The sequence below is a fragment of the Euwallacea similis genome, chromosome 29, assembly GCF_039881205.1.
Source record: "Euwallacea similis isolate ESF13 chromosome 29, ESF131.1, whole genome shotgun sequence".
NCBI lineage: Eukaryota > Metazoa > Arthropoda > Insecta > Coleoptera > Curculionidae > Euwallacea > Euwallacea similis.
Window position 1 is genome coordinate 960,988 of NC_089637.1, and position 27,321 is coordinate 988,308.

The 27,321-nt window shown below is 33.1% G+C and overlaps 2 protein-coding genes across 5 annotated transcripts in view; both read left to right on the forward strand.

Moving 5' to 3' along the window:
• Positions 1-895: 895 nt before the first annotated feature.
• Positions 896-5,745, forward strand: LOC136417657 (ejaculatory bulb-specific protein 3-like). Its single transcript, XM_066403455.1, has 2 exons — positions 896-1,105; positions 5,536-5,745. The coding sequence occupies exons 1-2, from the start codon at positions 922-924 to the stop codon at positions 5,715-5,717; spliced, it is 366 nt and encodes a 121-aa protein (XP_066259552.1). The 5' UTR covers positions 896-921; the 3' UTR covers positions 5,718-5,745.
• A 3,068-nt stretch (positions 5,746-8,813) lies between these two features.
• LOC136417650 (uncharacterized) overlaps positions 8,814-27,321 on the forward strand; it is a 60,549-nt gene continuing 42,041 nt past the window's right edge. The window contains exon 1 of one of the 4 annotated variants that reach the window (XM_066403443.1): positions 8,814-9,058. In XM_066403443.1, coding sequence (XP_066259540.1) covers positions 8,920-9,058 — 139 coding nt within the window. In that variant the 5' untranslated portion in view covers positions 8,814-8,919. Of the gene's footprint in view, positions 9,059-17,080; positions 17,244-22,585; positions 22,845-24,949; positions 25,140-27,321 lie in introns of those variants that run through there. The other 3 variants (XM_066403442.1, XM_066403436.1, XM_066403439.1) reach the window with 3 other exon arrangements.

Sequence of the window (27,321 nt, forward strand, 5' to 3'; positions counted from 1 at the left end):
TAAACGGAAACTTTTAAGTGGCCCCACAAAAAATCAAGGGACGTAAAATCTGGAGATCGTGGCGGTCATTCCAATGAGTTTTTTTGCGGATGTTGTATATGCAGAGTTTGCATCCAATTAGGATTGTCTGTAGACTAGTAGCGACAATTATGTCGATAAATAGATCCATTTAAGCCAAACATTGCTTCATCAGAAAATAAGATTCTAGAAAAGAACCTATTATCCTGAATGCCTTTTTCTTGCATCAATTGAATTTTCAAAATGAAATACGAATGGATTGTCTGTTTAGGAAGCAAAGATTTAAACTTTTAATATTTTTAAGATATAGACTTTGTTCTATTTTTTAAGGAAACTGTAAATCCAATTTTAGTTCTGACTATACTGTTGTACCCCTTATTAAATTATTTTTTATTTGATATACTACAATAGGTATTTTTTCATTTGAAAAGAAAAAGTTAGTAGAGGTAGCTGGATAAGGGTAAAAATTTTGAACACCCAAAATAATGCATTAAATTTTTTTTTTTTAAACAAAATTATGTGTTTAAGCATTTTTTTAAAATATCGGATTTATAAAAGTTAAAAACGTGTTGCAATACTTTTTACAAGCGCTGTATATTGATTTCACGTACCCATTTAGTGACCAAATAAATCTATGCCAATTAAGATCTTTGTATTCCTATCATTAATGGCTACTTAATCGCTGCTGGTTAAACGATCCTAAGAACCATAAAATTACGAAAATTCCACTTGTCCTTTGTAGGAGTGGAACAAACAAGAAGTCCTCTAAAATGCTCCGTCCTTTTTTAGTCACTTGTAAACTCATATAAGATATAAGATCATGTCAGTGTGTATTCATTTATCACAAAGGTGTAAAACGAACCGATTTCATTAATTCGTTTTTAACGTGATAAATTCGAAAATATGAAAAATTTAGTTGCTGTCGTCCTTGTAATTCATATTGCAGTCTGCCTGTGTCAGAAATATACTTCGAGATACGATAGTTTGAATTTAGATCAAATTCTCTCTAATAAACGTGTATTGAATAATTATGTCAAGTGCGTGTTGGATGAAGGTCCATGCACAGCCGAAGGACGAGAGCTAAAAGGTAAGAAATATCCAATTGGAACATGAATTAAAGGGGTCATCTTGTGATTATCAAATTCGCAAGAACTACAGTTGTCCATAATTGAAACGGAAAGAACAAAATTTTAGGTCAAATTCGAATTAAATTTCATTGGTTAGGAAATGGACTTATCTAGAAATCCTGACAGACATAGAATTTTCTTTAGTATTTTTTGTCAATGAATAAGTTGGGAACTTAGGACCTCTAGGCCATTTTGAATTTTTTTCGATAAACTTTCCTATACCTAAATGTACATGTTTTCTTCTAAAATTAAGATTTAAAAAAAAGGAAAAAATCTTATTACTTTTTGTAACAGTTGCTATGGTTATATCCAAAATGCCAATATAAAAAGTCATATCAATGTATTTTTCTTCCCAATAAATTTTCTCAATATTATTTGCGTAACTTACATGACAAAGAATGATATTTATGTTTTCCAAGTGTTTTTGATACACTCGACTGACCTATGTTGTATTTTGAGAAATTTGAAGATTAAAAAATGAATTTGATGTACTTGGTACTGTTATCGAAAATCTTCGTACATTTAGGTATAGGAAAGTATAATAATTTTCAATTGGTAATATCTCTGTTACTCTAAGTAATCAAATATAGGGTGTTCCATTTAATTTAAGGAAGTTAATATTCTTCAAAATAAATATCTTTTTAAACTTATTTTTTGGACACACTGTATAAGATATCTAAATTTCCATGACTATAGCATGAAATATGTCTCATGTCTCAGGTTTGGTGTAAATTTCGGTTTACTCCAGATTAAACTTTTTTTAAAGCAGAGTTTTGAAATTTGCACTACATTTTCGCAAAATCAACAATTATTTCAAAATCCTTAAGCTTTAGAGTAGGTAAACCTTAATCAAACTTACATTTATCTTTCTCCAAGAATCTAAAACAGTACAGATATATTGGGTGTTCCATTAAAAAAAATTTAACTTTGATATTTTTCACTTATTTACAACCCCCCGTATAAAAGGAAAATAATTTTAGAATGCACCTCTATTTGAGTTCTATACAATGCAAAGAAAAAAATTCAAAATATAAAATATTTTAACCGTAATATTCCGCGAAGCATGACGAGAATAACCCTGTACATAGTAAAATTTTAAATAAAATATTTCGTGCATTGCTGATATAATTTCGGTATCCTTTTTGAAAATTTGGAGTGGGCAAATATTTCCCGTCATGGCTGGCCATGATCGGCCTCTGTAGATTTCCATTAATAATACCGAGTGTTGAATCAAACTTTATAATATTTTCAAATTTGCATTCCTGCACCATAGTTAAAAAAAGAACATTTTTTTCATTTTTCGATAATGTGTGGGGAACAGAAAATCCTTAGACTATTTTGAATTTTTTTCGATATCTCTAATAGCAACGGAACTAAGAGCGATTTCCTTAATTTAACTTATTTCGTACTTCGCAATTACTTAGAATCCTATGGGTGGTGAATTTTTTGGTTTTCATCCTTATCCTAACGCAAATAGTATCAGGTTTAACAAAACATGCACGAGGTAAGTTAAAGTTAAGGCAGTAATGGATGGGTCTTACTTCATTTCATAACCGCATATATTACGAGGGCCGTTTGATAAGTCAGTGACTTTTTTCATTTCTCCATTTCACCATTACCGAAATCAAGGGAAGGTTTGATAAATACTATGGGAACTCTGCACCATCAATTTCAATGGTTAAGAAGTGGTTTACTGAGTTTCGTTGTGGTCGTACCAGCACAAGTGACGCAGAACGTTCAGGTCGTCCAAAAGAGGTCCATAAATTGTCGATAAAATCCATGGCACGATATTGAACGATCGGAGAATGAAAGTGCGTGAAATGGCTGAGGCTGTAGGCATCTCAACTGAGCGGGTTGTCACATTTTACATGAATATTTGGATATGAAAAAACTATCCATGCGATGGGTGCCGCAATTGCTCAAACTTGACCATAAGCGCTCTCGTGTGACCATTTCAAAAGAGTGTTTAGCGATGTTCAGCCGCAATTCGAACGAGTTTTTCCGCCGTTTCGTAATCGTTGACGAAATGTGGATCCATCACAACATACCAGAGACCAAAGAACAATCAAAACAGTGGATTTCTCCCAGGTGAACGTGCACCAAAGAAAGCCAAGATGGATCTGTAGGCCAATAAGGTGATGGCCACAGTTTTTTAGGATGCACGCGGTATCATTCATATCTATTACCTTGAAAAAGGTAAAACGATCACTGATGAATATTATTCAGAGCTCTTGGACAAATTCGATATTGAATTTAAGCAAAAACGGTAAAAAAAAGTGCTGCTTCATCAAGACAATGCACGGATGCATACGTGTGTAGTCGCCATGGTAAAAATCCATAAATTAGGCTACAAACTGCTATCCCACCCAGCATATTTTCCTGATTTAGCCCCTTGTGATTATTTCCTGTTTCCAAACCTAAAGAAATGGCTGGGCGGTAAGACATTTGAGTCGAATAAAGAGGTCATTATTGAAACAAACGCCTATTTTGAGGGCCTTGATAGAACCTATTATTTGGAAGGGATAAAAAAATTGGAAAAATGTTGGACTAAATGTATCGAGCTAAAAAGGAAACTATGTTGATAAATAAAACGTTTTTTGGCCAAAAAAATTATCTTTCATTCAAAAAGTCACTGACTTATCAAACGGCTTTCGTATATCTTATCGTGTTTTAGCTATTGCATATACTGGCTGTTATAAATTGGAAAAATTCTAGCTATGTAATAATGTATATACTGGTATTATCTCTAGACATTTTTAGGTTTCTTCATTATCTTTAATATTAAACAAGTTGAACTTAGAACTATTTGAAACATGTAAAACAATTTTTAAAGCCAATTACTAATAACAGATTGAACAGAAATGGTTAAAATATTTTTTGAAGATAATGTAAAAGAACATTAAAAGAGTTTTACGATTCTCAAGTAGGTAAAGTTCTACAGAGTCTTACAATAGTGTGTATTAAAGTTTTGAAGCAAGTTTTTCATAATTTTGATGCAAAACTAGCATATCAACTCAAGTTTAAAGTTTGGTTTTCACAATATGGAAACTCATTTGATATCGGTATTCGATCTGATATAATTGGATCAAAACTTTATAGCATATATTTTTGTAAAACCCTGTAGATAAAAACTTAAAAATTTTATAATACCTACTAGTTTCTTTACTATTAAAGATATCGAAAAAAGGCAAAATGGCATAGAAGTATTAGGCTTCCATCCATAGACAATTTTTCTTCGCCTATTGCATTGTTACCGAGTGGAAAATAACATCGACCCTCGATACTTTTATTTCCTACGAGATGCGCGCGCAACGATGAGTAAATAAGCCCATTTCCCACGGGTTAGCACCGGTATCCACAACAACAAGAGGAAACAGAAAAACACCAGTTGCCCGGCGTCTAGTTTGGTGACAGTCGTATCAAATTTTAGAATTTTCTCAAAAATTGTTGTAGTTATGGAAAGAGTACCTTTTATAACTAGTACAAAATTATATTTCCGACTCATGACGTAATGCACAATACGGGCATCATAACTTCATGTGATTTACATGTTTATTCTGAAGAATATTATATACTACAATTCAACATTTTAGTGTCTTTGAAGGTCAAGACATTTATCCAGTATTAGATCTGAAGATCGAAGCGGAATATTAGCACATTATAGGGATTTCCTGTTCATTCCAAATCACACAAAGAAGTACCAGAATAAGTAATGCCATGCATTTCATGATTGGTAGAAATACTACTAATGGAACTAAACATTTCCTTGTAATGATGTTTAACTGTCTTACAAACCGGCATTTTCGAATGATAAAAATTTATATAAACAAGAAGCTTGATGGCCTTTGCACGGTTGTTAGTTGGTCATGGTTATACGATATAACAGATACATATTTTTTGCCTAATTAAACCAGTTATACGACTTGCTTTTACGTGTTTTAAATTAAGGAGAATACTATTGTTACTGAGAAAATTTTAGCCGAATAAAATGATTTTTAAGGCCAAATTATTAATATGCTGTTAACATCGGTTAGTTTCCATTGAAACCAGAAATCTGAACGATACTTAGTCTCCATTTCAACCTTTCCATGGATACTCACAAAAAAAACTAGAACGAACTATGCAGTTTCCATTTCCGTTTTACAGAAAAAACCATTTTGGTTCAAAATTTTCATTCATTTCTGAGATTTTTCCTTGGTGCATTCACATTGGTTTCAAAGTGTTTCCTGTTTTAAGAACCATTTTCTGAAAGTACAAAGTCGAGGAACATAAAAATGGATTTCACCCTAAAATATCGCTCTTTTGTCCATCACAAACGAAATTGCCGTAAATACTAGAAAAATAGTTTTTTTACATACATTTTTTAATTATCAGTTTGTTGCCTTTTTAGCACATATTCCTGAAGCAATCCAAACGAACTGCGTGAAATGCACAGAAACCCAGAAGAACTTTGTGAGACGAGGTGCCAAACATCTTATCAAGAATAATCCCAAGGAATGGATGAAGATTGCTAGGAAATATGACCCTAAAGGACAATACGCTAACCAATTTAACCAGTTTTTAGGCAACTAATTTTGTCAATATATATTTTTTTTGTTGAAAAGATTTATTAAAATGTGATTTTATTAAAAAGAGTATTTGAATCATTTTAAAGCAAAAAATACATAAACAATCGTCTTTTAACGTTTTCATATACCAGTGATGGAAAGAGGATCAATTTTTGTCTACGCCTGTGAAAGGACTAGTCACCTCTTGAGGTCATAATCCTAGAGATATCATGTGACGAAGAGCTCCTTGCTTTTTCATAAAAAATTATGCAAATTTAAAATCTTGATCATAACTATGTAGATAATGTCATGTTTTCCTTTTCTCTCCTTTTAATCACTTCTCACTTCTTCAAAGGCCTACTTCTTGATCAAAATTCCGCTCATTCAGGACTCATTATTAGTTATTTCGTCTTTTAGAAGCACGAAAAATAAACTTGCAATTTGTAGTTTAAATTCGTTAGCATGCTTTTATTATTTAGTTTAGAAATTTCCTTTAAAGGTCGAATTCTTGTTCTAGTTTCTTAAATCGTGTCTTTTGAGACCACTTCAGAAGTTGCAGTGTTCTTAATCAATTACGCACTTTTTCTGATCTTCAAATTATATTATTATAGATTATTTAGTAAAACTGAATAATTGAGAATTAACCCGAATTACCCTTTTCTTGTTCAGTTTTGTATTATAGGAGACACTCCTATGAAAATCTGTCTGACAACTCGAGAAATCTTTCTCAATTCATTGAAGCTTACAGAATACAGGGTATTATTCAAGTACGTTGCCAACTTCAAGGAGTGAGTCTTTGAGTGATTTTAAGACGAAAAGTTTAGATAAACATAGGTCCGGTAATGCTTCGTTTTCAACATACAGGGTGTCAAACTTTTTTTTAATCGTTTTTTCGTAAAAATCTTAATAATCTTTTAGTTTCACTAATCTTTAGCCGATTTTGTTTGTGTTGATTTACTTATTGTTAAATGTTTTTTTATTAAAAAAATCGTGTACCATTTGTTTAAGCGCAATTTTAATAAAGCGTTTTTTTTGTTTGATTTTTTTAAAATTTCCAGCGTTACCCCTGTACACACCACTAACAAAAAGAGACGAACAATTTCTAACTTAAAAGATTTTTTGTACTACATTAAAAATTATCACCAAATTTCAATGTCATATTCATTTGCGTCTTCTTGTTATTTAGAAGTTTTTTAATATATTAAAAACTTTTAAAAAAAGTTTGACACCTTGTGTCTTGAAAATAAAGCATTACCGGACCTCTGTTTATATAAACTTTTCGTCTTAAAATCACTTAAAGAATCACTCCTTGAAATTTGGCTACGTACTTAAATAACACCTTGTATAGGCCAATCTCCCTCTATTCTTGGCTTTTCAATTTCAAGATGAGGCCTACAAGATGTAGATATACACAGGATGTATCAGAAAAATTCTGCCGATACAGGATGTTAAATTGAAGTTAAAAAAAAAACTTTTATTTAACTTATTCGCAGGGTTAGCTGCATATGCATACCTGATGAAAAGTTCTGATAATTTTTGTATGAAGATGGAATGAAGAACTTACCACTTTCACATTGTGAAAAGACATGAATGTTACATGAAAATAATCCCTGTACTAATGAATAAATGCACAGTGGGATTCATTAAAATCCATTGAAGCATTCTCGAGATAGAGCAAAAGCATGTTTTTTTTCAAAAACTTTGATCGCCAATAGCATCTAAACGAAACACTTTTTTCAAATAAGTTTTGACCTAAATATTAATGTTTTACCTAAATAATCTCATGATACCATTTTTGACATTAATTTTCGGAACACCCTATATTATTGATTCATTTCTTATTATTACTTTCTTGAAAATAAATTTCGGAAACTTTTGTTACAACTAATTATGTTTCTATTACCATCAATTTTCCAAATGATATTAAAAAAATAGTGGGAATTTATAAATTTTAGCAAAAGATTAAACCCGACATTTTGATAGTAATTAAGAATCCCTTTTCCTTTAATTCAAGCTTTGATTTACTACCAATATGCTACAAAATGATGGATTTAAGTACATACATGATGAAGTTGTAACATGAGTGAGAGCATCCTATTATCTACGTACGCACGACATACCTATTAAGTGTTCAAACCGTTTTGTGTAAATCTAAATTAACTACATTAAAGGACATCCACGATCTTTATATTAGTAGTAAATATTGTTTTCATCCACGCGATGAACTCGTAAAATCAGATTGCCTTGTGGTTCTATATCAATAATAATCCGGGTCCCTTGAGTATATAACACACGTACGATTAGGTCTCGAGGTAGATCTATTTGTGGAATTTATTTAATATGAGGCTCAGATAACAATATTATAACTAAATATACAGGGTGTTTCGTAATGGATAGGAAAAAAAATGAAATGGGCGAATCATGAGCTTATTTCAAGATAAAAACTTCATGTAAAGTCATGTCCTAAATTGCTTCCATTTTGTTTTACAGGGTGTTAAAGTTAGATTTTTTTTGGATTTTCATTAATTTTTCTGCGATTTGTAAAGATTATTAACTCAAAATTCGTGCCTGCTAAGGTGATCTTATATTAAAATCCGTCCTAAAATGACCAAATTTTAATTAAGCTACGAGTAACTACGATATTTTTTTATGAAGCACTGCAAATGTCCAAAATTTCTTTTAAAACCTCATAGCTTCGAGTCACTACATCCCGGGTTAAAAAAAAGTTTAGGAGCCTCAAAAAAGGATTTTGTCACGTGAAAAAATGTAGATGGCCCCATTATAAAAAAAATCACGTTATGCGTTTTAGTGACACCCTGTGGGTTGCCACTAATTTTAAAATTCGCCTCCATTAATCCCAAATGCATCTCCATAATTAATTTTTTCAAAGAAATCGCAAATAAAATCGTAAGAGTCTAAGGGGCTGTTAAATGGTCACTCTGTACAATTAATAACACTTGATTCATTCACCTTTATCGCGTCCCTGAATGTCTTACGACCCTATTTTTCACGCGTACATTTGGTGTAATTTAAACATTGATTCTTTTTACAACAAACGATAACATCTAATCTATTCTTTTCATAATCCAACCTTACAAATGCGTCGACAATAGTTTAAACATCATTGTCCTGTTTTCATTCAGCAGTGATTTGTGAAATGCAAAATTTGAGTGAAATTCTTACTAAAAGAAGATTTTGTCAGACTGAGAGAAAGTCCTATAACCACCATGTTTATCGATCAACGAGACGAAATTGGATTTTTCATGCTTATGATGTTGGTGATTATATTGACTGTGTTGATTAGAGCGTTCATCCACAACAAGAGAAAGAAAGTGAAGAGGTTGAGGGAGGAGCAGCGCAGTCGAGGTAAGTGGCTTAACATTCAGATGACCGTTGTTGTATTTTAGAGAAAATATATAAGTATAGTAAATAAATGATGGAAAAATGTTTATAAAAGTTTATCTCTTTGTTAACGGTTATTTACGAGATCATTCAAAATATCTGATAAAATATAGGATGTTCATTACAAGAAAACACAATTTTAAATCATAACTTCAAAGCCGGTATCGAGAGAAAAATTTCAAGCATGCCATTGAATATTTAACTGAAGGAAGTAAAAAAATAAATTTATGAGTTTCATTGAACTCTTTCAGATTCTAAAGTATTATAAAGTTCGCAAAAAAATCCTCACCGAGCATACAAACATCAACGTAAAGAATATCTTTTTTTTTTCTTCACGAGATGAAAAAATAATTCATAAGACATCCAGGCTGGTATTTCGGTGACTGGGTATTGTGGGATTTATACCAGCGAGTCTCCCCCCTGCCGCATATAAGTCTTGGACCCATGTGCGTCTTGGGTGAAACTCATCCATCATGCCTACCCACTAAAAAACACCTCGAGTTTCCCCTGGCCCCGGTAATCGTCCCTCGACATTCCATAGGTGCACTTCGATCTCGCGCCCTACGCTCCCTCCCAGGTTGCCGCCTTATGCCTTTCGTTCTTCTCGCACTTCGCTCTCATAATTCTCTCGATCATGCGCTCAAACACCTTCCACTTCACCTCAGACTCAACCAACTCTCTCCCTATTGCCCTTTATTTCAGGTTGAGGCTCTTTCCCCTGACCTCCAAACGATCATTATCCCCCTCCGAATACTCCCAAAACGTGTGCTCCTGGAAGTCCGCAGTCTAGCCCTCACAGAACCAGCACTTTCCTCCACTCCTATTCTGCGCAGGAATTTACCGAACACTCCGTGCCCTGTAAATACATGCGCCAACTTGTATTTCGACCTCATCAATTCACACTCGACCCACTGCCTTATGCTCGGGACGAGGACCTTGGTCCACACATTATACCTCATCCACTCTCTCTCCCCCCTTCGCTTATCACTCACTTCCCACCTGCCCTGTCTGCTTCTCTCCCAAACCATTATCCGTTCTTCCACCCTCATCCTGACCGGCAGAATCTTGGCAAGTACCAACACCGCTATTCCTGAAGCCATCCCCTATAAGCACACGTCACCCTGATAGTGAGCAATCTATTTGCCCGTTCCAGAGCGGTGTTGTACTTCTTGAACCTGAGCTCAGCCTGCCAAACCAGCACCTCATACAGCAGCGTCGATAACGCTATCATTACCATCACTCGTCTCCTCTTAAACCCCAGCCCATGCACTCAAAGTAGGATCCCCTTAAACTTGCAGAGAATACGAGTACCCCCACTTTGTCCGCAGTCCAACGAACGTGATCGTCGAACTTAGCGTCCCTACCGAACCACATGCCCAAGTACTTCACGCACTCCTTCGTTTCGTACAGCACCTCGTCCACGACCAGTCTCATACTCCTCATTCTTCTGCATCCGACCAGGAGTACTATCTCCGTTTTGTCCGTCGCCATGGCTAACGCGTGAAACTTATCGGTGACCAGTTCCATAACCTCCCTGGTCCTCGTCTCCAAGGTTTCTCTGTCCCCGCCCGTCACCACCAACGCCAGGGCATCCGCGTACGCCACCGGAGGGACGTCCTTTGGATAACCCACCGTCTGCAGCTCGTTGTAGTACAGGTTTCACAATACAGGCCCCTGAGGAACCCCTCAGGACAACTCACAAGCCTCCCCGTTAGGTAATGTCAAAATTCGATTTTGCAGGTACAACTGCACTACGTCAGTCAGGTAACTACTCACAGGCGACAACCTCAGTATCCGGACGATTAAGTCCCGGGTCGTCGAGTTAAACGCGTTCTTGACATTTACGATTGCCATAACGCAGAAACTTGCGTGCGTGTAACTTGTCCTCCTAATTCTCTCTATGACACGCATCACGGCCACCATTGCGTCCATGGTTCTTTTGCCCTTCGCGAACCCATATTGCCTTTCGTTGATCATGCCGTGCTCTCTGACCTGCAGAAGTCTGATCTTAACCACCTTTCCGCTATCTTCCCGAAACCAACGATTAGACTAATGGGCCAATATGTGGCCTCCGCATTCAGATCTCGCTTCGATTTCTCCACTAGAACTAGTCGGGCCCTCTTCCAGATCCTTGGGAACACCCCCGTCGTCGAGATACTGCTTACGCAGTCCGCCATATCCTGGGGACTGGTTTCGAGGTACCTCTTCAAGACTTCGTTAGGTATTCCGTCCAGGCCTCGAGCCTTGCGAGCCTTAAAATTTCCGACCGCCTGCCAAATCTACGTAAAGAATACCTAATATTTGTCAAAAAAAAAACAAAGGATTATTAAATTTGAGTTAATGGTGGTGATTAGATTGTATTGTATTTTGGATACGTAAAGTTTGTGAAAACTCGTGAATAAAAGCCTTCTCATCATGAGACGCCATACTATTTGACGATTGCTAACCAAAACCAATTGTGAATTTCGGAATCGCTGTTCTGGTGCTCAAAGTAGATCTTTTTTCCACGAGGAAAGTCTTTAAAAAGACACCTGGTCGGATGTTTTGGTGACCAGAGAGTGTTGGATTCACCGAAGCGTCTATCCACTAAAAACTTCAGGATTTCTGTTGATCCAACCTGCGAAGGCCCGGGACTATCCTCAAAGAGAACTTAATAAGCTACATTTTGACATATTTTAATTTGACGAAAAGTCTTCCACAACCACCGAAAGTTGTTCTGAAGTTACATGACTTCATGTCTCAATAATTTGCTTATTTTAAATGGGACAGTCTGTCCGGAATCAATCCAGGGAACCTTAATAATCTTTGATACAGAATTATATTCTAGACTCGAAAATGCTTTAAGGTACATGGTGTCCCATTTAAAAGAAGCAAGTCATTGAGATTTGAAGTCATCCGACTTCGCAGGCATGTTTCGGGGGCTGTAGAGTTTTTTCAAATTAAAATACGACAAAACTTAGCTTATTGGGTCCTTTTTGAGCCCCAGAACACCGATTCTAAAATAATTCGTAGTTGTTAGCGTACGATATCGATTTTCGTGGGATCTTGCAACTGGCAAAATATTCAAAATTTCCAGTTTAACTCAGAAATTGCAAATTTTAAACATAAGACTCTTTACATAAGCTGGTTTCAACTTTTAATAAGAAATTCAAAACTGACAAAAAAACTAGGGGATTTCGTTTGAAATAACAAAGTTGGCAGCTACTTCCGGTGTGGCCGGAAGTGCCGCCATTTAGAAAGTATTTCACTTGGATTCAAAATGGTCGCTTCTAGTCTGAAACCAAATTTCATTGGGCTACAATAGTAGGACGTTGAAATTTTTTTAATGAACGGGCTGCGCAGCTAACCCTGTATCATAGTTACTTAAGTTTTATGAGACTTAAGCAGAAATCATTACTGGGAAAACCAAGTTTACGGAAAAATTTCCAATTGGAACCCGTGCCGATTCTAATTATTCACAGTTAAGATGAAAGTCCTAAAATTTAAAAAAGGTCTTTTCATACAATTAAGAGTTTTATCATATTTACTGTACTGTACCTTACTTCACAACGCATATTTTTATATTTTGAAGGAATATGAAGCTCAGCCTTTTATCTCTAATTTGAATATATTGCAACAGCTCTCTTCATAATATTTACTGTTAGTCTCAGGATATTTCCTAGAATACTCGGTGAAACTAGACCAAGCATAAATACCTTTAAAGTACATAAACACAAATATGTATATCTAGCATTATCAATTAGGTATTGTTTAGATCTTTACCCATTTTATGTGTACCATACCTTACTTACAACTTCGTAAAAGTGATGAGATAATCATTTAAGGAAATTATCATAATCTCTATTAAAGTTGAGCCTTTCTTCTGCGTGAGAAATACTAACAATTTCAATAGCGATGATGATTATAAAAAAATGGTAACAAGGATCAATTCTAGTCTCTCAGTTTATATTATTACCTTTACCTAATAGAGCAACTGTGTATGACGATATTGGCAAAGTATGAAAACGAAAAGCAAAATAGGTTGTATTTTGTTTTACTGTGAGTTGAATCGATCTGTTTGTGATGAATATCTTCAAGTTCTATGGGCAACAAAAAATATATTTCATCGGGCTGTGTGGGGCTGCTTTTCTAGATGTACTGATACTGGGCCGTTAATTCAAATTAAATGTATTATGGATCATTTTGTCTATAAAAACGTGTTGAAAAATAATATATTGCTTTATGCTGAAAAATAAATGCCGTTATGATGGTTTTTTTTTCAGTAAGATAATAACCCTAAGCACAAATCATATTTAGTTAAGAGTTGGTTAAATAAAAATAATGTCCCTCCAATGGATTAGCCGCCCCAGTCACCACATCTAAACCCCATGGAGAATCTCTGGAAGCATTTAGACAGACAAGTTCATCAAAACAAGGTTACCAGCGTTAATGAACTATCCAATTTATTAAATGAAGAACAGAAAAAGATTTCTACGCAATATTGTACTTCTTTAGTGGATTCTATGTCACAACGATGTGCAGCAGTCGTTAAGGCAAAAAGTTATGCAATAAAATACTGAACATTTGACAAAAGTTATTAAAAAAGAGTATAACTATTTTAGTTTCCATACTCATTTTTTCATTAAAGTGTAATAAAGTTAATGTAGATTGTTTTTTATTTCCATTTCTGATTTTACCTAATGTTATTTAATATTATCTTTTCCATTCAATACTTATGACTTTCTTTCGCTGGTGCAAAAGTGTAGTATTTCAAAATAAATAGTTTCCATACTTTTGGCCAATACTGTACATATGCACATGCTTTATATTAACTCCAATACCCTTGCAATTAAAAATTTTATTACGTCCGGTTCAGAATTACAAATTAATAAGGTAAACAACACATACATACATAAATACTCATAAGAGTCCACTCTATGAATAATCACGTTTATTATGATATTGATAAGTAGTAAATAACCGATCCGGATTTTCGATAAGACGCTTTTTTTATTTCTTATGTACGAGATTAGCTATTTTACAGAAAATAGAAAAACAGGAACCCTTTGAGGAAATAAATCAGTTCATTAAAATTCGTGGATATATCTACATTCATGGATACTGCTACAGCCGAAATGGATGTTTCACAAATCAATAACTATTTATTTCTTATTTTTGTGGGTAGCAGTATGGTTATTGGACTAATTACTATGAAAGTGTTGAACTGCCTAAGGAAGAGAAGGATCAGACTTCAGAGGTCTTGTGGTAAGTCAATAAATATGCGAGAAATTTGAATACATTATATAAGGAATATTCTCGTTAATTCTCCCTCAAAAAATAATCGAATCTGGGCATCTGAATATGAAGACATGCAAAGTTCATAATCTGCAAAAACGTAAACCAAGAGCGTGTACTGAAATACAAGACATTTTTGCAAATTTCTATCTTATTAATGATAAAAAAAAACCTTGTTGTTAGGTAAGCAACTTGTACAATCTGGAATTGTTGAAAATTAACGTAATTGTCTTCTGTCTGAGTCAATCAAGCTTAAAACAATGTTTATGTAACCTTCATCCTCACGCGAATTAATTAAATATTTGAATTAATTTATGAATGAATTCTACATAATTCAAAATATTCACCAGCACGCTACGTACTTTACCATTGAAATTAATTAAAAATAACCATTGAAAAAAAGAATAAATCTCACATAACAGTGAGCAATTTCAAAGAGCCTCTAAACAGTATGAGAACCCTTTCAACTTTTGCATTATTCTCAAAGCCATTTTTCGCCCTTTATTCTCACCCATTATGTTATTGCAAGAAAAAATAACCATTTAGACAGGGTGTATTTCTAGTGACGTTCAAGTTCTTCAGTAGGTACGTTGTCGGGCATCTTTCTATGAGCCCCAAAAAATAATTTAAAACATTAAATCGACTTCTATTCCAGCTATAGAGGTCTAAAGTTGAAGTTTAACTTTTTATTTCGCTAAGATTTTTCAAGCTCTAGAATATCCCATAATTAGATGGATAGATAAATGTCGAATCCATCAATAGCACGTTACCGTTATTTACAGAAATAAAGTCATTTAAACCACTATGCCTTATAAACAAATCAATAAAATGAACTTGGCAATTAAGTTAAAAAAGAATTTGATTTTAATGAGTTGTGCAAGGCTTAGAGTGTGATCCCATGACGTACTAAAGACCTGCATACAGGGCGATTAAGAATTCGAAGAGTAAAAACAAATTATAAATTACTCGCAATAAGCTTTTCTTATTTTACCCAGTTAAGTCACACATTCAAGAACCAAGGCAAGAATTCAAATATGTTGAGTAGAAATAACAAGAACTGTCTATTTGAACTGTAAAAAATTCTTCCTTAAATTTTCTTAATTCTCTAAGTTCTTTAAATTCTCCAAATTCTTTAAATTCTCCAAATTCTCTAAATTCTCCAAATTCTCTAAATTCTCTCTTGTAAAGTCTTAGTTGGTTGTTTTTTTCGATTTTTGAAATAATCTAGAAATAATAAGAATATTCAGTAATTTTACCAAGTCACCCAATTCTGGATGGTTTTGTGCATAGCAATTTTGTAAAGTCCTTCAAAATCCATGGAATATCTTGAAAGTTTTAAAAATTTTACTCCAGGATTTACCAATTTACCCTTTATACCCCTTTATACCCCTTTATACCCCTTATATATATAATTACCCTTTATATATATATAATATACCCTATATATATATATTACCCTTCTAGTCATTTTGCCAACAAAATATTTTAATTTCGATTGATGCTATAAATTCAGAGTAAAGCATTGGTCAATTTCTCCATTTCCTTAGAAATGATCTTCTAAGTAAAGTTGCCAGGACATAGAAAAATTGACTTTGTGGTATCATAAAATATTATAGTGTTAGAAGTAGGACTTCTTGCAAACTCACTGTATTTATCTCACCATAACTCAACATAAAAACATGATTAAAAAATAGCAATTTGAACTTAAAACTAAAAATTGCCTTTCACCTAGCTTACATCTAAGCAAAGTAATCCCTGTTTATAAATTAAAAGTGTAAAATGTGTGTACAAGAATTAAGTCATATTAATTGCAATCTAAAATTACATATACATAGATAATATCACATTAGCGTCACAGAAAAACCACTGTCATTTACACGGAGAAAACAAACTGAAAAAGATCTCCAAATTTCTACACAGAGAGACTGCATAAAAACAATAATTAGTATTGGCAGTAATTAAGTTGAAACTAAGTGAAATTGTTTTTACAGCTTTAAATATTGGTAACACGTATTAAATGAGCAGAAAATTCTGTAGCAAGGTCTATACAGAGCGTTTCAGAATAAGTCTGCCAACTGCTTGCTGTAGGTTCCTATGACCGAAATAAGAAATAAAGTTCTTACGAACATGGGTCTGTTTTTTCTTCCTTCTGAAATACAGGATGATAAACTTTTTTTTTTTGTTTTTTCTTAACAAATCCGTTCCAGCATTAAAATTTTTATGTAAGTTAGGGTACATAAAATAAGTGTAGAGACACGCCTTTTATAGGGAAAAAAATTTAATTTTACGGGTTGCGTCCCCATCGATGTGACTGAACATTAAAAAAAATTATAGAAGGTATTGCATAGAGAGTGCTAACCTGAACTAACCTAAATTTTTATAATAATAATTGTAACATATTTTTAGGTTATTTTCAATCAGAGTTTAAAACTATATCTGACCTTCAATGTATGTTGAGAAAGTTTTTCGAAAAAACAAGTCGGCGACACTTTCTATTTCATAACCATTAACATCAGCATGTAAAACAATTTAACGTATAATCATTCTTCCAAAGTTTTGAACAAATATCACCATATTCGTTTTACAACTTGAATCCAAATATTTCCTTTATACTAATAAAGTTATCTTATCGCTAAATGCCTTTTAACAAATATTTTATTTTCACCTTCTTATTCTACTATCCATCAACATACCTATCGTGTGTAACATATAACGTCACTGTAATATAAGATGTGTGCAAAGATGCTAGAAAGTGAGTCTTACGTGTCATATTTCCTAACGATCGTCTTCTATATGATGGCTCTTTGTGGCTTTCTTCTTATCGTTCGTTTGATGCTGTTCGCCTACTGTGTTTGGAACTCACCAGGAAATAACGGTAAGTTTCATTTAAATATATCATAAAAAATTAAATTCGGTATAAGTATGTGGCGATCTCGAACATGGGATTTCAGCAGTATCAGATTTGGCATTAGCTACTTTCTTCTTTTGAACCAGAAGCTGTACTGCTTTTGAGGCTATGAAAAGTTCAATAAATTAACCCTTAGGAAATTGGTCTTTAACCTCTGATTCATATTAAAGCATTTATTTTTCTTCAAATTTTCATCTTCATTTCTTTCAATACCATTCTCTTGAGTCATAAGGATCCTTCGTATAGCTTTCAATTTCCTTTTTTTTGTATCATGATAGTCAATATTGCTAAGTTTTTCTTCAGATTATTGATTTCTCTTAATAGTCCTTTAATTTTTTTTCTCTCCAATGAAGATCTTAATGAACATTCTAAACTATGCCAAGGACTGTTAGTCTTTCTCATAATACGATTATTCCAACATAGACATTCGCATAGGCTCCTCAACATATACGATATGTTGAAGAGCCTATGCGATGAAATAAGACTATGGGTTCCTTCAGCTGAAATGTCTTTCTTCTATCCTCAGGTATTGGTAATTATCGAGCCCAGGTCATAACCCAAGTTGGTTCATGGCTCTTCCATATGAATTTGTTGGATCTAATTGGTCTCAATTCTTGTCAATTAACAACAATATATTTTCTTTTCTTCTGTTGATTCCTAACCCACATTTCTCATTGGTCTGACAGAGATTCAATATTACTAAAACTCTTCCGTGACTCGGTCAGTCATTGTGATCGGCATTCACACCATCCACAAATCTCAAGATGCAGTATAAAGGCAAATAATTATCATTTTGTTGTGATCTGTAGAATGCTATACAGTCCGTCCTTATCACTTTCACATCATATTTATCATCATCAGTTCGCAACTGAAATTACCGCAGCAACCTCGACTGACTTGAATGAAATTTCTTCAGAAACCTAAAGGCAACTGAGAATCCTGAAGTGCCCCGAGAAATTTGCACTTAAATAAACGAAATTTCTGGGCCCCTTTTCTGAAGTATCTATAGAATTCTGGAATGATCTGAATGTCTTTTTAGTAAAGATCTGAAGTGACGCTAAAAATCTGGACAAATCTGAATTAATTTTTTTTTTAGAAAATCCATTAACCTGAGAAATGTTAAATGAATTGAAAATATCGATCAACTGCCGAAATTTCTATGAACACTTTTTTAACTTGAATTAGTAATAGTCACAAAAGGTCGGTTTTCAACTGGTTAATCCAGGTTTTCAATATCAGGTATGCTAAAGTTACCAGCAGCTTGTTAATGAAGTTCTGATTATTTTAATGTAATGTATTCTCAATGCCATTTATCGCATTTAAATATGAAATAAAGCGATATCAGATATTAGCCGTCTCAGTCCAAATTTAGTGACTCGATTGATTATACAGAGTGATGCGCAACGCAATGGACACAAAGCAGGTGCGTGTAGGAGATTTCAAAGCAAGTGGATTTTTCATATGATTTTTTTTCTATGGATACGATTGCTGACATATTGGCCTCAGAAAACTTTTTAAAAAATCGAAAAAATTCTGTATTTCAGTAATTCTTTAAAATACACCAATAAAATTTGAAAAATATATGTCTCTTATTAACGACTTTAGTTCATCAAAACCTAAAGCGACTGAACACTCAAGAAGACGCCTTAAAAGTGAGTTAAAATTTATGATTTTTTAAAAATGTTATAATTTTTTAAATCCTAATTAATTTACAATTAAGATCTACCATTTTTATAGCAAATTCAATCTTACATTTCTTTATTCTAGCTAATGCTTCGAGAACCTGTCCGGTTCTAAAAAATTTAGATTTTACCATAAGAGCAAAATCAATTAAATCTAACAAAACAGAAATTATATACCTTAAAGGTATTTTGAATATTGCTTTTCAAAAGTTTCACGAAAAAAAGGAAAACCAAATCGGTATTTCATAACTTATTTCATATAATTGAACACATGATTTCAATCTTCCAGAACTTATCTTCGACATGCATGAGGTAAATAAAATTTAAATCAAGGAACTTTTGACCTAAAATTTTTTGGAACCATTTTTGGCAATAAAAAACAAAATAATTGAAGAGCAGTAATAGCACAACCCACTTGCTCTTAAAAAATGTATATTTTTATTCGATTTATTCGGTTTTGTTCTCTGTTGAAAAATACCAGTTTCCTTAAAAACTGACGGTTTGTCAAAAACTATCAAGAATAAAAAAGTTTAAAGTTGTATTTGCTATCAATTTCATAAACATTTATTCTAAACTATATTAAGGTTAAAAAAATCATAAAATTTTATAGGTGACAGACCCCTAACCCACTTCATAAGACGCCAGACACTTCAAGTTTCTACCAACCTAAGCTGTTAATAAAAGAAATATATTTTCAAAATTTTGCTGTTTTTTCTAAATTATTGAAATACTGATTTTTTTTTGTTTTTTTTAAAACGTTTTTCGAAGCCATTATCTCAGTAACCATAGATAAGAGGGAAAAATTTCATGTGTAAAATCGGTTTGCTTTGAAATCTCTATACACACCAATTCAATAATCAGCACTCTGAATCAGACTGTACAACGTCTAATTTTGAATTTTGCATCCACCATATTGCCAAGAATGAATCACTTACTATTACCTAATAATCACTTACTATAAAACCGATTAACTGAATCTTATCTAAATTCTTCAAAATATAAAATGTGAGTAAAGTAAATCTATACACGATAAGCGGTTAACGCTTTGCATTAAAGTACCTATCCTTCAACTTATAGATGATAATTCAGCATTTCGTAATAAAATAAAGTAAACTAAGTACATTCGCCACGATATCACAGATATAAACCTTTAGTAACTGATAAGTCCTAGCTCTAAAAATTACATATACAGTGTGGAAAGTTTGGATGGAACAGTCCATATAATTAAGATACCGAACATATGCGGCCAAAATACTCGGACACATCGATTTTTTTATGGTAAATTCATATATACAAGGTAATCCAAAAATCAGGTACGGCCGCCAACTTTATTTTCTCAAATGGAAGGCTATAAAGAAAGAATCCGAATACGTAATGAAATAAGAACAATTACCCCAACAGTGCTTCAAAATGTCAAACAGGAGTTCATTCATCGTCTTGCTTATTGTCAAGAAGTAGGTGGAATCCAATTTGAACATTTAATTTAATTGTTGTTTGTTGCTTTATTTTGTATTAAATCGGTCCTTTTCAGGACCAAAGAAATTTTTTAAAAAATCAAAAGTTTTAGTTTTTGATATATTCAATCGTAAATTTCTCAAAACGTGTTGCATTTCGATATAGAACATGGGTACATGAAACACACTTAGAATTTTGCAAGAATTCAAAAATGAAATAAAAAAATAGGTGCTTCCCTTTGAAAACACAAAGTTGATGGTCGTACTTGATTTTTAGACTGCTCTTTACATATGAATTTATCATTAAAAAAACCGCAAGAAAAAATCAAAATCGACGTGTCCGGCGATTTTAGCCGCATATATTCGGCATCTTAGTTATATGGACTGTTCCATCCGAAACTTCCACACTGTATGTATTATATGATATTGATATTTATTCAGTGTAAATAATTGAAATCTGAAAGTCACATTCATGAATTAGATACGGTGGTATCCATCAGTACTTACGTAAAATTTGCCATTTTTTAAATTTATCTAATTTTAGACTGATATTAGGTAGTACACTTGGAGTGTCCCAAACATTTTTTTGAACCTTTAAGCTCATTGAGGTCTCATATCATGTGAATCCTTGTTTAGCATGCCTAGAATTCTTTACAAATTCGAGTTAAATATCCCAAAAACTCTTAGAGCTGTAAAGAAAAGATTGAGAAAAAGTCTTTACGACTCTCAATATCTCAGAAACTAGCACCACACACAATTATACTTAATTATTGTTTTGTTCTAATTAAGGCAGGGACTCTGTCCTGCCGTTTTCTCCTTATTTTTAAAACATCTTGTGTATTCGAATGCGTTCTTGTGTCTCTGTGACCATTCACCATACTCATTTGTATTTTTTCTTACTATTAAAACGAACGAAGAAACAGACTTTGTCAATTTTTTTAGTTTATAAAATTTGCATAAACTTAATACGGACATTCTAAGTTTGTTGATAATAAATTTTACCATATATCGATCTGTTACGTAAGCAGTTTAATTTCATTTTTTGTCGTTATCTAATCTCTGTATTGCTCTATATCTGTTTTATTCTACATTAATATAATCTAATAAAGATAATTAAAACTTATTTATACAGGGTCAATCATAAGGAACTATACACATTTCTAACATGGAACAAAATTACTAAAGAGAATATTAAATGAGCATTAAAAAGTTGCTTGCATTTTTCATTGTTATTTACAGGAAGTTTTAAACATTTTGCCGAAAAATGGTTTTGGCTATAACTTTGTAATGTCAGTTTGCTTTTTTTTATTATCTGGTAACAGAATACACTTGTGTGTAAATGAGATTACATATTCAGAATTCAAAAAATTCAGGACCGTCTTCAAAAATTTAGTAGGTTTTGACCAGACCAAAAAAATTACCCTGTGTATGATTTAAAGATGTGACAAATTTGTTGACTGGTAAAACTATTAGTTCATATAACCTTTAGCAAATGTGCGTAGCCTTTTTTCTATAATTATACCGGGTGATTGATTTTTGCTGGTCTGGAAAAAACCTATTAAATTTTTTTAAGACGGTCCTGGATTTTTGAAAATCTGAATACATTTTCTTACTCATATACAACAGCGTACTCTTTAACAATAAAATGAAAAGAAGGAAACTGATATTACGAAGTTATAGCCAACACCATTTTTCGACAAAATGTGTAAAACTCCCTGTATAATAACGATAAAAAATGCGAGCGACTTTTTAAAGCTCATTCAATATTCCTCTTAGCAATCTTGTTTCATGGGAGAAAAAAAAATTGTTTGCAACTATGAAATGACTTCTCTGAAATGATTAATAATTGTTATTTTTTATAAAATTTGGTACGTACCCATTTTAAAGAATGCTGAATTCAGTGGCGTACTTATTTAAAAAAAAAACACCATAACCCTTTTTTCCTATTTTTACCATAGAAAACAAGTCATAGTAGCCTTGATTGGGTGAGTTAAAAAACAATTTTTATAGCATAAATAGAGCTTTCTATTCTCTATCTTTTAAGCCTTGGTTCTTCGGAATCGAATTATAAATGTAAAAGTTACAGGGATGTTTTCATCTTAAATAAATCACACTGTATATAGTTTGAAGAACAGGCGAGCAAATTTACTTTAAAGGTAAACAATGATTATGATACGTGGTATAAAATATGCAAACAACGTTTTATCTTGTTCTAACAACCAAAACGCGTGATTTAAGACACCGAAGGAGAATTATACTACAGTTGTGGAAAATGGAGAACCTAGCATATTGGTCCATATTTAGCATTAGCATTTTTGCTACTGTGCTCTTCTTCTCTGTTTTGTTATGCTTAGCAATCGTGGATTGTGTCCACCGATGCACGAGCTTTTCTATCCAGAGCTTTCGACCATTTAGGAGAACTTTTGCTGCACGTAAGTCACCTTTCAGTTTGCTTTCTCCAATTTTTAACCATAAATTGAAGAATTCTATAATTTTCTTACATCCAATAGAAGTACTCGGAATATAGTAGAATTACACAGGATATCCATTTCTAAAGGTCAACCATGGAAATCTCGGTAACCATAAAAGATTTGAGATCAGTTAAATTGGGGCAACGTGGTGCATATTGGAATTAAAAAATATTAATAACTTTAAAATTCGAAAACTCTGATGACTTTCGAAGCTATTCAAAAAGAACTAGAATTTTGGAAAAACTTTTATAATTTTGCCTTAGCTTATTGGGCGAAGAAATTCAAAATGATTGAGACGTCATTATTGCAACTTTTACTCTTTTACAATGAGGCGATGCCATTTTTAAAATCCGGCGTTTAGATTTTTGGGAACTATCATCAATTTGGTTTTTTCTTATGGGCGCCATCTTGAATTTTTCATTTTCCAATTCAGCTTTTTTTTTTAATTCAGGTGATGTATCAAATGTTAAGGTTTAGACGTGCAGTTTGGCGCAAATGTTAAAAATCTTATCTCTGCAAAGAATGCCTTGGAACATTTTTTACATTCGCATCAACAGCAAAACTGAACCTTCACATATGATGCATATTCGTAATTAGAGATAACTGAATTGAAAAATAGAAAAATTGAAAATGGCGCCCATAAAAAAAAACAAATTGATGATGGTTTTATAAAATCAAAACGTCGGAATTTAAATATGATATTACCACGTTGTAGAAAAGGGAAAATTGCAATAATGAAGTCTCAATTATGTTTTATTACTATTGGGAAAATACCCAACATCTTCACCTAATAATAAATTTCTTTCATTGCCAACGTAAACCCTTTTTAATCACCCTTAAGGGCAGTGTTTACATTATCCAAATGCATACACATTCCACACTCTTCCCACGCTCATAACTCTTCTCACCCATCATATTTCTCACACCTTCATGGCACCGTATTGATAAGCAATCCTTATGATCCTATGGTATGACTATGAGGTGGTAAAAATATATATGGATAAGATGAGGTTCATATTCGGTGGGAAAATTAAGTTTTTGAGTCGGGCTCAGATAGTCTCATATAGTCTCTCACACAACACGCAACGCCTCTTCAACGCCTCTCCAACTCTTTTTTTATACTCCTACAGCCTTAGTAGGATCCCAATACTGCTCTCAGTTAAAACATAACATTTGCCCTGTTTCAAAAAACTTCCGATCGTCAAAGTTCTTGATAATCGGTGGTCGCTTGTGTTTTTCTAGTTTACCTTAATTTTATATTTTGTTATGATCTTTATCACTTGTACAGTAGTGTTGGACATTTAGTTAAATAAATACAAGTGTGTTATTATCAAGTGTGTTTGTTCTGCATCGGTTCAGCGCCAAATAAGCTGTGGTCCTTCGAACAAAAATAAGATATACACAAAAGAGATACAGTGCACCTCGGCACTGCCAACCAACTGTGCCCCCCTTGTGTCAGGGGTGAGACAGCAAGCAAAAGCAAACTTGCCCCGTTCAATTACCTCACCAAAAAGTTGAGGAAAAAATTTAACTTTTTCCCAAAATTTTAGTTTTTTCGAATGCCTTTGACACATATCGAGATTTTTCAAATTTTGGACTCGCATATTCTTGAATTTCAAATTCTATACCTTTGTTCCAATTTAACCAACCTCGTGTCTTTTATGGTTACATCCTGTATACCATTATTTTTGTTATGCTGCAAGCTTGTTATCAAGGTAATATAAATCCTTTAAAATAAGTAAGTTATGTTATTCAACAAACAAAAACGTCATCTAAGGCATCTATTGACTTTATTAGTAATGTGCAATAAAACATAATTTATAATATCCATTTCCTTAACCTTCTATCATAACCAGATCCCCTATATAAATTTTTCGGAGCCTAAGTCTCTATCTGACGGCTTATTAATCTATGGATCCCCATATTATCTTATCAATGTTAACACATACATAACCAGTTATTGGCAATAATAATTCAGTTAGTTGTCATAAAACATTACGGTCAAAGATATTGGGTACGTTGTTACACCTAAATTACATATTTTACATACTGTAAAATTGTTAAGACTAGTGCATTTGAACATGGATTTGACCGCTTTTGTGTATCTTGCCACAGTTATAGTGATCTTGCTCGGATTAGGGGTAATTTTAAGGTTCAGCTGCAAAGAAAGCAAAGAAAGTCGTAGACGAAGGAGGGAAAATGGACAGGGAAATACTGGAAATAACGTTAGAAGAACTATTGAGTTCATCGATTGCTGTAAGTACTCATATCGATTGGGAGCTACACTTATTTTAAATTGTGTTATATTTAATACTTTAAGGGGAATGCTCGGTTGTCGGTAAATTAGGAGTCACAGTGAGTGAATGAATGTGTATAGTTTAATACTACGATCGAAAAGAAACAATTTTACAAGATTTCTTCCTCATGGATATATCAGTAGTTTTCAATAAGGGAATTATTGGGAAATCCACGAGAAATTATTGTTGGAAAAATATCTGTTGTTAGAAGGACAACCAGGTACTAACCTGCGTAATAAGTAAAAACCCATGGAAAGATAAATTTAATTTTTCTGATAGTGAGAATTTCATTCATCTGACAAACTTGACACTTTAATCGATTTTTATTGTCGCTCTGAACCAATTATTAGAGAAATGCAGTGGTAATTTCCGCTAGTGCTGTTATCGCTATAGTGTCCTTGGTTCCCTAGCACCGTTGTGACAAATTGAAATATTTCAATCTATAATTTTTGTACTCGTGCAACATAAACTAAACTGGTGCTCTCTTCCAACTTAATTTACATTCGTGCAAAATTCTCAAAAATTATCGATAATTTTCGTTGTAGTTATTACATCACACCTGAAAGTTATGAAAACAGTAAGTAGGACTTTTTGATTTCTTCAATATAATAAAAGTATACCAACAACAAAAACGTCCTAGAAGACTCTTCAGCAACCTTCAAAATCTCATTTACACTATTCAAGGACACAGACGTTGATTGTTATTTACAGTAAACAAAAACATGCGAAATAAATAAAACAACTAAAGATAAAAGAAAGGAAGCACGAAAATGTTAACTGATAAGTAAATTAGAATAAGGAACAGAAACCTGGAACATTGACGTTCGAATAGACCCAACCGCTTTCTTTCCACTTATGATTTCGGATAAGAACGCGTTATGATCACGCTTCTTCGCTCTATTGGAAATTCAAATCATGAATCATATATGACAAGACTAGGATTCGGATCCGTAATCCCCCTGCCCCTACGAGTATTTGAAAGTGTTCGTTTCAGAGGGGGAAGAAGGGGATATTTTATTATAACATATTTCCTTTTTTATCCGAACAAATTATATAAACTTTTCAACGTTCTTTGGAATTATTACCAGATACTCATTGTCCTTGTCCTTCTTCAGAACTATTGATTTACATTTTGCAATATTATAGAAACATCCAAATTTCCTATCAGTGTGATAAGACTCTAATTTAAGTACACTTTTCACCACTAGAATATATTATATCAAGTACTCGAACTGTACAATTTTTAGATAAATATTAAATAAACGGCAGTGGACGTTATTGCCAATTTTATTCTTGGAATTTCGATTATTGCTCTGCTTCGAAATGATGAAATGTAGGTTGGGTTAGGGATAAATTCGTGTCGTTGTATAAATAGCACTCGTAAAGCAATTAATTTATTATCTTTTCTTTTACAATTTGTCTGTCGCTTAAATATAAAAATAATAAATATTAACTATAAACTAAATGTAGAACAAATGAGGAATTGTTAAAAACGCCTACTGTTGATTCTTTGGACGGAGAAAGTCAAAGCAAAAGTAAGAGAAAAAATTTATCTATAAAAACCAATTGATAATTGAGACAGTTTATTAAGTAGACCTGAAATTAATTTCTACTTTTCGTGTTTACCTTTTTAAGGAAAAAAATTAAAGCCTTAGTTTTTAACAAATGCTACATGTTTCTTCAGTTTGTTAGTTCTTATTAATTGTTGGTTTTAATTAATTCAGGGTGCAAATGTATTTTTTAGTTTTTCCCGTGATATTTTTCCTCAGTATACGTCCGCAGTCTAACAAAAGTCTGGATGTTTTTATCATACTTTTGCACTTATCCCTTTATCTTTACACGTCAATAATCGAAAATGTTTTATCCGCTTAGTCATTTCTTTGCTCACTTTTCGAAATGTTTAATGCGTTTCAGTTAAATGGGCATCTACCTCATACTCCATGCTGAGTGTGATGACCGTCTCTTTATCTAGAAAACAATACCATTTTCCATTAGGTCAAGTCGCATGGATGTGGGGTTTTCCTTAGTTTAGGTTTGTTGAAATTAACCTTATGAATATAGTCCAACCCAAATAGATCGCAGGCTTTTCATTGTGTTATACAGGGTGGTCCAATTGCTGTGGGTCACTATTGCCGTAAACG